General features: G+C 31.5%; 1 protein-coding gene across 1 annotated transcript; it reads left to right on the forward strand.

The window, feature by feature from the left end:
• The first annotated feature begins 8,941 nt into the window (after nt 1-8,941).
• On the forward strand, nt 8,942-10,610 carry LOC123898019 (1-aminocyclopropane-1-carboxylate oxidase homolog 3-like). Its single transcript, XM_045948861.1, has 3 exons — nt 8,942-9,562; nt 9,713-10,034; nt 10,201-10,610. Exons 1-3 carry the CDS (start codon nt 9,051-9,053, stop codon nt 10,450-10,452), a joined length of 1,086 nt encoding a protein of 361 aa, XP_045804817.1. The 5' UTR covers nt 8,942-9,050; the 3' UTR covers nt 10,453-10,610.
• The last annotated feature ends 3,640 nt before the right edge of the window (nt 10,611-14,250 follow it).

Below are 14,250 nucleotides of genomic sequence, written 5' to 3' on the forward strand. Positions count from 1 at the left end.
CAATTTGTAAATCATCAGCAGCACTTTTTGAAGCAAAGGCTAGATTCTTATCTTTCTTTTCATTCCTTCTGTTCAAACCAATTTCATAGGTCTGAAGTGATCCTATGAGTTCATCTAAATTTAGGCTTGAGAGATCATGAGCCTCCTCAATAGCTGTCACCTTCATATCAAATCTTTTAGGCAAGGATCTGAGTATTTTTCCAACTAGCTCCTCATCTGAGATAGGTTTTCCAAGTGCATCAAACGAATTTGCAAAGTCAAGCACATTCATCTGAAAGTCATGAATGGTTTCTTCCTCCTTCATTCTGAGATTCTCAAAATTGGTTTTGAGCATCTGAAGTTTAGATAGCTTAACTTTTGATGTTCCTTCATGAGCTTTTCTCAGAATTTCCCAGGCATGCTTAGCAGTAATACATCTCTTAACAAGCCTGAACATGTTTGCATCCACACCATTAAAAATTGCATACAAGGCTTTGGAGTTGCCAAGTGCCAGATCATCCTCATCTTTAGTCCATTCATCATTTGGCTTCTTGACATCAGTTTTATTGCCATCTTTGTCAAGAACCATTGGTGGTTCCCATCCACGTAACACAGCCTTCCATGTCCTGTTGTCAATTGATTTTATGAAAGCCTCCATTTTAGATTTCCAATAATCATAATTCTCAGGACCTGTCAGTAAGGGGGGTTTAGACACTGACCCTCCTTCTTTATCCATTGTACCAGAAAGTACTCTCCCTGGAGCTCACCCAAAATAACAGAACAGGGTGCCTGCTCTGATGCCAATTGTAATTCTGGTATCACTAGAATGATGTTGCCTAAGATGTCCCAACAACTACTTTGTGGATAATGTTGTTTTCTATTGTTGGCACATCTTATATAACATATAAAAACTGACAGAGAATAAATAAATGACACAAGTAATTGTTAACCCAGTTCAGCCAACTGCCTACTCTGGGGGATACCAATCCAGGAAGGAAATCCACTAATAGCTCTAGTTACTAAGACCTCCAGCAAACCCTAGGATTTACGCCTTACACTAAGACCTCCAGCAAACCCCTGGTTTACGCCTTATAACCTCGACACTACTCATGCAACTTCTGCCTAGGAACTCCTAGACATGAGATCCCATCTCACTTCCACTCACACAACACAACCTGTGTTGATTATACAATGTTGGGAAAGATGTGGCGACAACTTGCCAAGACAACACTTCACTTTTGCTTAAAAGCTTCAAGTGAATCACACACGGTAAACTCCGTACTTCAAAGCTTAGGAGTAACCTTAAAATAATAAACTTACTTCTTAACTCGTGTTATAGAATCCACAAGCAAGAATTACAATCAAACAATAAAAGACTCAACAAAGACTTAACAAAGACTCAATATGTGTAACTAATATTTTCAATGAGATACTTAGTCTTGAACTTGGTCTTCGTATATATAATGATCTAGCACGCTCCTCTTTCTTCATTACTCATAGGACGCTCCTTGTAGCTCATAAAAGGTGATCTGATTCTCTTTTGATCTTCATCAAGAATGTATATAAACTTTCCAAAAGTGTTTAAGGACTTTATAGGATAATTGTGATCATACCGTTGTATCATTAAGTCTGTCTTATCCTTAAAACTCCTGATCAGATCAGATCTCTATAACGCGTGCTTTTAAAGTGGATTTCCATATATAGCAGATGCTCTCATAAATGCGCGAGATTTCCTTGAATAAATATGATGTTGTAACATGTTTTCCAACATCTTGTTAGTATATTTGTTTTAGCAAAATTAAGCCAATTCAAATATCCAACACTATTAATACTGCTAACAATATTTTGAACATCTTCTGGGGACATTTTATTCCACCATTTAAAGAAAAAGTTTCTTTCTAGGATCGGAATATTAAACCGAACTTTTGAAATCTTCAAAGACCACCTCCAAATCCATGGAATTTGGAATTTTATTAAGAATAAAGCTGGACATTGTCCTGTAATTAAATTATCTGAAGCGATCTTTAAAATTAAAGGACTATTAACACACCAAGAATTATAAAGCTCTAATAATTCCTTTGGTAAAATTTTTAGAGAAGGGCCAAATTTGATCCACCACTCAAAAAACCAATTTGGTATTTCAGAAGCCAAAATATTTGGGTTGATTGAGAAAAACCAAGAATGTTTATTCTTTGGATTCTGGTAATAGAATACCTGTGTAAAGGCTTGGACATAGTCCCAATAATTAAAATATATATTTTCCTTCGGCTAATTTAATAGCTTTTTCTCCATTTGGGTTAAATCCCCATTCTCTTGGGAGTAAGATCTTATTAATATGGCATTTTGAAAAATTTATAAAATTTTCTGGGTTATTACCTTGATAATAATGAGTTATAGTTACAGATTCTGTAACATTTAATAGAATTTTTAAATTCGGTCTTGATTTTCCATAGAGACCTGGATATCCTCTTGAATCTAGATACTTTGTTTTTACTGACCAACCATTATTATTGGCTTGGGTTATGTCATCATGTTCAACATGCATAATTTTCTCTGTGACAGGATTTTCAAAATATTCTGAAACCTGTTCTGGATTATTAATCACAGTATCCTTATAAGTTATTAACTTATTTTGTTCATTTGAATTTGAAGAAGATGCTTCTTCTTTTCTGGGTGTTTGCTTATTTTTATTATAAGCAATTGTGGTCCAATCCCCTATTAGAGGAATGTTAGATTCTTGCAAAGGCACTATACTAGTCTCTCTGCCTCTGCCATGTCTCCCTCGGCCACGACCTCTTCCCCCGTAGGGGCCTGACATCTTAGTCGCCCTGCAAAAATTCACGTGTAAGGTAATCAGCTAGAGAATTATTTTCTCCTTTAATGTATTGAATATCAAAATCAAAAGCAGATAATTGGGCTTGCCATCCTGCAAAAATTTGTTTTGCAACTAGATTTTTAACATCTTTTTCAATTATTGACTTAGCTGAACTACAATCAATCCTGAGTAAAAACTTTTGATTTAAAAGGTCACTTTGGAATTTAGAAATGCATTTTATAATGGATAGCATTTCTTTTTTTATAGTTGAATATTTTTTCTGAGTGTCATTCCATTTTCCAGAGGTAAATCTAACAAGGACTTCTTTCGAAGTTTCGGGTATAACCTATTTCAGGATACCTCCATATCCTAAATTGGAGGCATCAGTCTCAACAATCTTAAAATGTTTAGGATTAGCTAAGGATAAGCAAGGCAAACATTTAACTTTAGCTTTTATGCTTTTAACTGCCTGGGTATGATTCTCAGTCCAAGGGCCAGGTTTATCTTTAAGCCTGTTATAAAGAATAGCGGTATCCTCTGCTAGATTTTTATAATAGTCTGAAATATAATTCAAACTTCCCAAAAATCTTTGTAATTGGGTTTTATCAGTGATAACGTCGGGAAATTTAGAAGCAAATTCAATACTTCTACTAATAGGAACTATTGTTCCTTGATTAATTTCATGTCCTAAAAATCTGACTTTTATTTGAAAAAGTTTCATTTTGGGTGCAGATAAAACAAGACCATTATGTATAATAATGTTTTTAAATATTTTTAAATGTTTAAAATGCTGATCTAGGGATTTAGAAAAGACTAACACATCATCAATATAAATAATAATAAAATTTGAATAAGGGTTAAAAATATCATTCATTATATTCTGGAATTCAGAAGGGGCATTCTTTAATCCAAAAGGAAGGACATTCCATTCATAATGTCCAAAAGGAACGGCAAAAGCTGTTTTATATCTATCAGTTTCATTAATCTGAATTTGCCAATATCCAGACTTCATGTCAAATTTTGAAAATATTAATGAGTCATTTAACCTATCTAATAAGTCTTTCTTATTAGGAATAGGATATCTAATCCATTTTAAAACCTTATTAAGGGGTTTATAATTGATAACAAGTCTAGGAACACCTCGTTCCTTTTCAGCTGCCTTATTCACATAAAAAGCAGTACAACTCCAAGGGGATTTTGAAGTCCTAATTAATTTTTTGTTAAGTAAAGATTCTATTTCATTTTTACATAAACCAAGATATTCTTGATTCATTTGGGCTGGTCTAGCCTTAGTAGGAATCTGACTTTCTTTAAAGTCATCCTCATAGGGTAAAGAAACAACATGTTGTTTTCTATTCCAAAAAGCATTAGGAAGGTCATTACAAACTTCAGTTTGAAATTGACTTTCCAATTTCCTAATTTGAATTTTAATCTTCTCATCATCAAGTTGATTTTTAATATTGAAAATATTAATTTCTTCTTTAAGGAAACATATTTGTTTCTCTTTTTTCTTTAAAAGTAAATCTCTTACCTCATTAAGCATTCTAGTTTGAGGGTCAGAAATAAAAGTAATTTTTCGGTTTTCCAAAATAGTTGTAATGCCCTTTTGATCAATCTTAATTATAGGCATTATCATATGTAAAAAAGGAGTACCCAAAATAATCCTATGAGTTAAATCTTTTACCAAAATAAATGGAGTTGGCAAACAAATATTATCTTTACAAATATAAGTATTATCAAGTTTGAAATTAACTTGAAGTATAGTGCCTTTGCAAGAATCTAACATTCCTCTAATAGGGGATTGGACCACAATTGCTTATAATAAAAATAAGCAAACACCCAGAAAAGAAGAAGCATCTTCTTCAAATTCAAATGAACAAAATAAGTTAATAACTTATAAGGATACTGTGATTAATAATCCAGAACAGGTTTCAGAATATTTTGAAAATCCTGTCACAGAGAAAATTATGCATGTTGAACATGATGACATAACCCAAGCCAATAATAATGGTTGGTCAGTAAAAACAAAGTATCTAGATTCAAGAGGATATCCAGGTCTCTATGGAAAATCAAGACCGAATTTAGAAATTCTATTAAATGTTACAGAATCTGTAACTATAACTCATTATTATCAAGGTAATAACCCAGAAAATTTTATAAATTTTTCAAAATGCCATATTAATAAGATCTTACTCCCAAGAGAATGGGGATTTAACCCAAATGGAGAAAAAGCTATTAAATTAGCCGAAGGAAAATATATATATTTTAATTATTGGGACTATGTCCAAGCCTTTACACAGGTATTCTATTACCAGAATCCAAAGAATAAACATTCTTGGTTTTTCTCAATCAACCCAAATATTTTGGCTTCTGAAATACCAAATTGGTTTTTTGAGTGGTGGATCAAATTTGGTCCTTCTCTAGAAATTTTACCAAAGGAATTATTAGAGCTTTATAATTCTTGGTGTGATAATAATCCTGTAATTAAATTATCTGAAGCGATCTTTAAAATATATATATATATATATATATATATATATATATATATATATATATATATATATATATATATATATATATATATATATATATATATATATATATATGTTTCATGCTTGAATTAAACATTGAAATTTAAAAAATTAGAGGCTAATGAATTTTGGCCACACCAAAAAAAATTCCTAGATACGCCCCTGAACAGGACACCCCAGATTAATGTATGAACTTGGCTACTAGCTATATTTTCATTCATAGGGGAAATTACCTTATTTAATTTAATCCGTTAGCTCTATTCAGCGACATAATAAGGAATCTCATGTTAATTAAACATGTATAAATCAACTAGTTTAACTAATTGAATAATTAAACATAATTGCACCGTCATGGAAACTCTTCAACTCATACTTTTGTCTTATATCTCTCTTGCAAACTTGGATGATGATTATTATGAAATTTTCAACGTAAATGCTTCAGCAGAAACGATTATTCAAGTAGTGTTGCGTGGTGCTAATTAAATATAATATGATAAAAAAATATATATACAACTTTTCTTTATAAACAATACGATTATTCAACCTGCTTGCTCACATAAGCCATTGTTACGACCATATAATAAGGTGACTTCTAGAGTTGAGTATAATATTGGCATGTGGTTTACTTGACAAATGGGTAAATTTAAAATTGAAAGACATTATATTATATATAGTATTTAGGCTTTAATGTATTTTTGGTCCCCTATTTTCAATTTTTTGAAGTTTTAATATCCCTATTTTAAAAATTGACTTTTTGGTCCATATTTTAATTTTTCTTGAGTTTTGGTCCATATTGTCAAGGTGATTAATGATGTGACATTATACACTTGACCAAAACATTATACATGTCATTAGTTTTTTTTTTCTTTTTCTATTTCAATAAATATGTCTTAAAAATTAAAAAAAAATATCTAAGAGGAATAACAAAAAAACATTATGAATTAGTGAGTTACTATATAATAATAATATTTTTTTGATAAATATATAATAATAAAAAACGATTATGAATTAGTGAATTACACTATTATCATGAGAACCATCATCGATTTATCATCTCTGTCATTGCTTTTAATTTTTTTTAAGTGTCAATGAAATATATTAACAAATATAGGGTAATTCAAATTCATTTCTTACAAAAAAAAAAACCTAATTGATTTATTCTCAAATTGATCTATTCCCAAATTGATCTTGAATCTAAGAAAAACAAATCTGAAAAATCTTAAGAACAGATACAACATCATCAATATCATTATAAAAAATTACAGATCGCTCAACCCATTCACTCTCCCTCTAGAAGTCTTCATCATCCCCTCATCGACATTAATGTCCTCTTTCTCATCGACACTGACAGACAACATCATCGTCATCACTCTCCTTTTTATTGTTGTTATTCAATTTGGTATTTTTCATGTTTTATGGATTAAGGTTTGTTCTTCATTTATTTTCTGCAACCAAATGTTAAAAATATGATCTTCCACTCTTTGGGTTTTGGGGTTTGTTGTTGTGGATGAATTTTACTTTGAAGGAGAGGGTAATAGTGATGGAGTGTATGATTGTGTTGATAGAAAAATATGATGAAGGATGGCGATGGTATTGAAGATGATTAAAGAGAGAGATAAAAAAATATCAATTACTAATTAATCACTACAAGAAAACAGCCATTTATTGGCGGCCAAAAGCCCTCAAGAAGAGGCAAAAACCGCCAGAAAGTGAAGATTTAGTGGCGGCCAACTGGTGGCCACGTTACGCCAGTAAATAAGGCGTCAGTAACGTTCTTGGCGGCCCAAGCAGTCGAAAACCATCCTGGCGAAATATATTGGCGGCCTAGACCGCCACAAGCCAGCAACTGTCACTTCAAGGACCACAGGAGGTACTGGCGGCCTAGACCGCCGCTAACATATGTTGTGTCACTAAAGCTTAGACTAGTTAGAGACGGCCTGAGCCGCCACAAAAGCTTAGTCGATTTTTAAAATAAAAACGTTTTTAATTAATTATTTTATTGTTTTAAAATATTAATTGCATTTAAAAAACGTTTTATTTTATTTAAATATAAAATTTAATAGTTTTAATTATTTTGTTTATATTTATTTTTAAAAACCGTTTTTTTATTTAATTTAAAAATAAGATATATTTATTTTAAAAAACTGGGTAGTGTCTGACTTTGGAGTTATTTAGACTAAGCTCTCAACCACGGCAACCGACGAACCATTCATGAGTCTCTAAATAAAGAACAGAAAAACTTGCATAAAAACAAGAGTGAAGAAGAACAAGAGTGAAATAATAAAGAGTTGGAGAATATTTAGAGAGATGTTGGAGAAATTTTAGATAGAGAATGAATTGTGGAAATGAGAGTTGTGAAGTGAATGAAAAAATATATATAGATTGGGAAGGAAACGTCGAAATCTGTGTCTTGGAGCTTATTGGCGGTCAAAGCCGCCACAAAGCCCAAGGACGACAGCATAGGCTATTTTTTTTTAAAATTCCCAACACATTTGCGGCGGCCAAGGCCGACAGTAACTGCTGGGCAGTTTCCAAAGCGCGAAGGGCTTTTTTTTTTTTTTTGAATTCTAGCCAAGTTTCTGGCGGCCTGAACCGTCACTAACTGAAAAGCCAGTTATAGACGGCCAGTACCGCTAGTAATCGTTTCGTTCCTTCAGTTTACTGGCGGCCTGGACCGCCACTACCAGAAAAGAAACTTTTTGGCGGCCAGGACTCCCGGTAAGTTTGACGATAATCATTTAAATAATAGTTTTTTAGTTTGTGGCGGTTTTTTATACTTATTGAGGGCTTAGGCCGCCAAAAATGTATAGATGGCCTAAACCGCCAGTAATTTTCGTCGGTAAATGACTGTTTTCTTGTAGTGAATATATTTAACTTTTTTATAGATTTTTTAAATTTTCTTAATATTTAAAATATATTTATTGTAATAGAAGAAATTTTTTAATGACATGGATATTATTTTGGTCAAGTATGCAATGTCATGTCATTAATGACCTTGATATGTCATCAAAATTGACCATAAAATAGAGTGGGGGATCAAAACTCAAGAAAAATTAAAATAGGGGACCAAAAAGTTGGTTTTTAAAATAGGGGATGAAAACTTCAAGAAATTAAAAATAGGGAGATCAAAACTGCATTAAAGTCTAGTATTTAATATAGAAAAATAAATAAATATTATTTGTAAATCAATCAGAATCACCCACCTCAGCAAATGTATCGATACATATCTGTTAAATATGCTTGAATCTCATCTCCAAAACCTAGCTCAAAGGGTGAGGTTGCCCTCACACATTTATACACTTCACATCCGGAAACCTAAGCAATGTGAGACTTCAAACAATCTCCAACAACACAACTAACACATTCAACAATATCCATATAACATGTATACCGAAGAATTCACCTTATATATATATATATATATATATATATATATATATATATATATATATATATATATATATATATATATATATATTGAGTACTCCTTATATGTCTCTTATTAGAAGGATGGATTTGAAGTACCTTTTTATAAGGACGTTTTTGTAATTTCCATAATTTAGGAGTCAAAAATACCAATTGTTACAAATTTTAGTGGAGAAATTGGTGATTCAATATTATTTATGAGACCATGCATGATAGTATCATAGTATAAATATTTCACAATTCTTCTCATTGGACAAAGAATTTTCTCTCTCAGACCATAGAAAACCAAAATCATCAACATGTCTACTACTACAGATGAAATTAGGCTACATGAACTCAAAGCATTTGATGAAACAAAAGCTGGTGTTAAAGGCCTTGTTGATCAAGGTATTCTCAAAATCCCAACCTTATTTCATAATCCACCTCATAAGTTTTCAAAGGCCACAAATTCAACCAAAAAAACACATACTATTCCTGTTATAGACTTTACAAATATTGGTAAAGACCCAAATGCAAGGCAAGAAATTATAAGCAAAGTAAGGGAAGCTTCTGAGACATGGGGTTTCTTTCAAGTGATCAATCATGGTATTCCTTTGAATCTTCTTGAGGATATGAAAGATGGTGTAATTAGATTTCATGAACAAGATAGTGAAGTGAAGAAAGAGATGTATTCAAGAGATCTAACAAAGCCACTGGTTTTTACTAGTAATTTTGATCTTTATAGTCCTGCACCACTCAATTGGGGGGATACTTTTGCATGGGACATGGCTTCTAATACTACAAAACCAGAAGATTTTCCAGTAGTATGCCGGTGAGAGTTTTTCATTTTTTTGAAACAGTCATAATATTCAGTTAGGTTTTTGGTTTTTTAAATAGAAATTTCTGTGTTTGTCTTGAAAAGATACAATTCAATTTTACAAATTTGGTACTGTTTGACTCGAAACGATACAATTTGTTGTAGGGATATAATTCCGGAATATGGAAGACATGTAATGAAACTTGGAATGGAACTCCTTGAATTAGTATCAGAAGCTCTTGGATTGGATCCAAACCATTTAAAGGACATGGATTGTTATAAAGGGAATATGTTACTTTGCCATTACTATCCACCTTGTCCTGAACCAGAATTAACTATGGGAACTGCTGGACATTGTGATGCTACTTTTCTAACTGTGCTTCTCCAAGACCATATTGGTGGCCTCCAAATCCATCATCAGGACAAGTGGATTGATGTACCACCAATACCTGAGGCTCTTGTTGTTAATATTGGCGATGTTATGCAGGTAGTTTTCTATTACTACATTGGTTACGCGTATCTTCTTTTGATGTTTATATCATCAGTGAAAACAGAAACAACAAACAAACATCAAAAGTTCTTATATGGTATCATTAGTATGTGAAATGAACTTAACATGACTCAAGCTAATTATAATTTTTAATGAACTGCAGCTTATAACAAATGACAGATTCAAGAGTGCTGAACACAGAGTGCTGGCAAATAACATTGCTCCCAGAGTATCTGTTGCATGCTTTTTTAGGGCAGACCTTAGATCACAGGAAAAGCTCTATGGACCTATAAAAGAATTATTATCAGAAGACAACCCTCCTAGATACAGAGAAACCAGTTTTGCTGATTTTGTAGCCTACTTCAATGCAAAAGGGCTTGATGGCACCTCTGCTCTTCAACATTTCAAGCTTTGAGTTGGCTAATGTGGATTGAGCTGGTTTATATATTAAGCATAATAAATGAATTGTAGAATTGTGGAATAATTTCTGAATATATATCATGTTCTTCTATATAAAATAATTAACACACAATATCATGTTTCCATGAATTGAGTATTAATTCTTTTTGTTCATTAAGTTGTTTACTACTTAATTAATTTCTTAGTAACCAAGCTTTCACACAAACATTTCTCTCACTGATTCAAATAATTCTATTTGTGTTAGCCTTGTTGGATTTCAACAATATGTCATTGCACACAAAATAAATCTTAAATTCATGGAAGTTAAGTGATTGTCTACCTAAACATTTTTGAAAAAAAGTTGATTAATTTTCACATAGATTGTGATCCCTTATCAATCTTCATGATAATTTTACGATTAAGTTCACGGTAAAATGCACTTAACACTTGATCCAATAGATCTCCTAGTAGATTTCTCTACTTTGAACAATTTTAAGATTAAGTTCACGGTAAAATACTCTTAACAAGTTTTAACACATAAATATAGTTCATTGAGACTTGGACTAAATTTCTAGCTATATTGACAACTTCACATATTGACATATTGATCTCTATACCGTATCAAAAAAATATTACAACATCCAGATTTTCTCTGCATATAGTTTTGTGAGAATATTTGATGGGGTCTGCAGTAAATACTCAAATAAGAAGAAGATGAAGACGAACATGATGATGGTGCACATAAATTCCAAAGCGTGTGCGGATACATTAAGCTCTAGGTTCGATTCGCCCCCATCAGTTTATGCAAACCGGATGCAAATGAGTTATACCGAGGAATCCCCTTCAGGATACTTTGAAAATCATGATATGAATTGCACACTCATATCAAGCATATCCATCAACACCACATAAAGAAGAGATTAGGCAAAAATGGTGGCAGCAAAACAAGTTTTATGGTAGTGGCTATCCAAAAGGACAAAAACACATTGCAGGATGTAGAAGTGTGGAAATAGCTTTTTGGGAGAGAGGGGTTACACTTACACTACACCACATATTTTGGGCACCGCATCAAAATATAAGGGTAAATAGGGTTTTACCCCCTGCAAAATAAGCTAATTTTGCATTACCCCCTGCAAAAAAAAAAATTGGGATTACCCCCTGCAATATTAAGATTCTCTCTTTTTATCCCCTGCTTGACAACTTGGCATAGAATCTTTATTTTTTATGAGGTGGCATGCATATGTGGCATTTAATTTTTTTTTTATTTTTTTTAATTTGCACATGTCATTTTTATTATTAAATAAACTAAAAATAAAAAAAATAATAATAAATTCTTTTCTAATTTCCCCTTCATCCCTACCATGATAACTTTCATCATTCAACAAGAACAACAACATCAACACCACCAAGAACAACAACAACATCAACAAAATCATCAACACCACCAAGAACAACAATCCAAAAAGAACCCAATTTTTTTTCTTCCAAAAATCAATCTCGGTAAACCCATAAACATAATCATAAATTTCTTTTGTTCTTCTATTCTTCATCCCTTTGCAACAACCCAATTTCTTTCTAACCCAAAAACATAATTCTTCTTCCCAATTCTTCATCCCATCAATTCAATCCCTAACCCATAAATTCAAAAACTCAGTTTCTGCCTTTATAGGAAATCTGGTTCCTAGTTCCTGCCTTTGTTCTCATCAATCATTTGTTTCGATGAATTCGGCGGAGTGATTCGGGGGATTTCTAGGTTTTATTTTAGAGAAAAAGGATTTTGGGATTCTGAGTTTGTGTTAGAGAAAAAATAATTTTGGGTTTTGAGAAGAAGAATGAGAAGGAGAAAGATTTGTGTTATGTTACAGGAAAAGATTGTGAGTTTTTTTTTTTTTTGTTAGAAACAATGGATTAACATATCTTTTTGAATTAACATATTTTATTTTTAATAATTTTTTTTTTGACGCAATATTTTTTTATTTTTTTAAAAACTAATTAAGTGGAATTTTTTAAATATTTGTCACAAATTTATTTAATAATAAAAATGACATGTGCAAATTAAAAAAAAATGAAATAAATGCCACATATGCATGCCACCTCATAAAAAATAAAGATTATATGCCAAGTTGTCAAGCAGGGGTAAAAAGAGAGAATCTTCATATTGCAGGGAGGTAATCCCAAGTTTTGTTTTTGCAGGGGGTAATGCAAAATTGGCTTATTTTGCAGGGGGTAAAACCCTATTTACCCAAAATATAATAATTATTTAAAAAAGATAAAAAGTAGTGAAAGCTAGGGGTGCTCGCGATTCGATTTGTATTGGTTTTGTGGTAAAAATCTATCCAATCCATAGTTAAAATTACTCGCGGTTCGGTTCGGTTTTGGATGGCTAACTAAAAAAAACCGATCCAATCCGATCTAATTTTGTGCGGTTTAATTTGGATCGGTTTTTGGACATCCAAATTACAAATTAAATTTTATTTAATTAAATATTAATATTATAAATACATGGTAAAATAATATATTTGATGTAAAATATAACACATAATATGTTAAAAATTAATATTTTGCAATGACAATTATCAAATATATTTGAAATCTATGAAATAGTAAAAATAAATAGATGAATTGAACTAATAAGTATTATTGAGAAAATTAAAAACCAACAATTAATATGTTAATACAATATATCATACTAATAAAAAGTTAAATAACTATTAAAAATTATGTATGCGGTTTGGTTCGGTTTTGAAAAATCAATCCAAAATCCGATCCGATCTAGCGGTTTTCACAAAAGGACATCCAAACACATCCAAAAATATTCGGTTTTTTGCGATTTTCGATTTTTTTAGATCGGTTTGCGGTTATTTTTTGGATTTGAGCACCCCTAGTGAAAGCGTAGGAGGCTTTCGCAGAATTCGTAGATTAATGTTTCATAGTAAATAGCACCGCTGTTAATAAAAATATAATTCGATCTAATTTTGTGCGGTTTAATTTGGATCGGTTTTTGGACATCCAAATTACAAATTAAATTTTATTTAATTAAATATTAATATTATAAATACATGGTAAAATAATATATTTGATGTAAAATATAACACATAATATGTTAAAAATTAATATTTTGCAATGACAATTATCAAATATATTTGAAATCTATGAAATAGTAAAAATAAATAGATGAATTGAACTAATAAGTATTATTGAGAAAATTAAAAACCAACAATTAATATGTTAATACAATATATCATACTAATAAAAAGTTAAATAACTATTGAAAATTATGTATGCGGTTTGGTTCGGTTTTGAAAAATCAATCCAAAATCCGATCCGATCTAGCGGTTTTCACAAAAGGACATCCAAACACATCCAAAAATATTCGGTTTTTTGCGATTTTCGGTTTTTTTAGATCGGTTTGCGGTTATTTTTTGGATTTGAGCACCCCTAGTGAAAGCGTAGGAGGCTTTCGCAGAATTCGTAGATTAATGTTTCATAGTAAATAGCACCGCTGTTAATAAAAATATAATTTTTTAAAAAACAAGTCATTCTCTATTTAAATTGTAAATAACAGGGTTGGGTGGGGTAGCTCAGTTGGTACTTGCTGACTGAGCAGGTGTAGGCTGTTGGTCAGGGGTTCGATCCTTGGCAGCAGCAATTGTATTATTTTCTTTGTAAATAAGTTGGTGGTACTTATAAACCATCAACTTTTTAAAAAAAAAAAAAAAATTGTAAATAACATAAAAAATAGTCATCATAGTAAATAATATCTAAAAAGCGACATATTTTAATCAATAACATTAAAATACATCTTCAATAATAT

The sequence above is a fragment of the Trifolium pratense genome, linkage group LG7 (genome assembly GCF_020283565.1).
Source record: "Trifolium pratense cultivar HEN17-A07 linkage group LG7, ARS_RC_1.1, whole genome shotgun sequence".
Classification (NCBI taxonomy): Eukaryota; Viridiplantae; Streptophyta; class Magnoliopsida; order Fabales; family Fabaceae; genus Trifolium; species Trifolium pratense.

What these genes read in the sequence shown, in the direction of transcription:
- LOC123898019 (XM_045948861.1), top strand. Translation starts at nt 9,051, where the DNA reads ATGTCTACTACTACAGATGAAATTAGGCTACATGAACTCAAAGCATTT. An exon ending in GATTTTCCAGTAGTATGCCG is followed by an intron (nt 9,563 to 9,712) that starts GTGAGAGTTTTT and finishes AATTTGTTGTAG; the next exon opens with GGATATAATTCCGGAATATG. An exon ending in ATATTGGCGATGTTATGCAG is followed by an intron (nt 10,035 to 10,200) that starts GTAGTTTTCTAT and finishes AATGAACTGCAG; the next exon opens with CTTATAACAAATGACAGATT.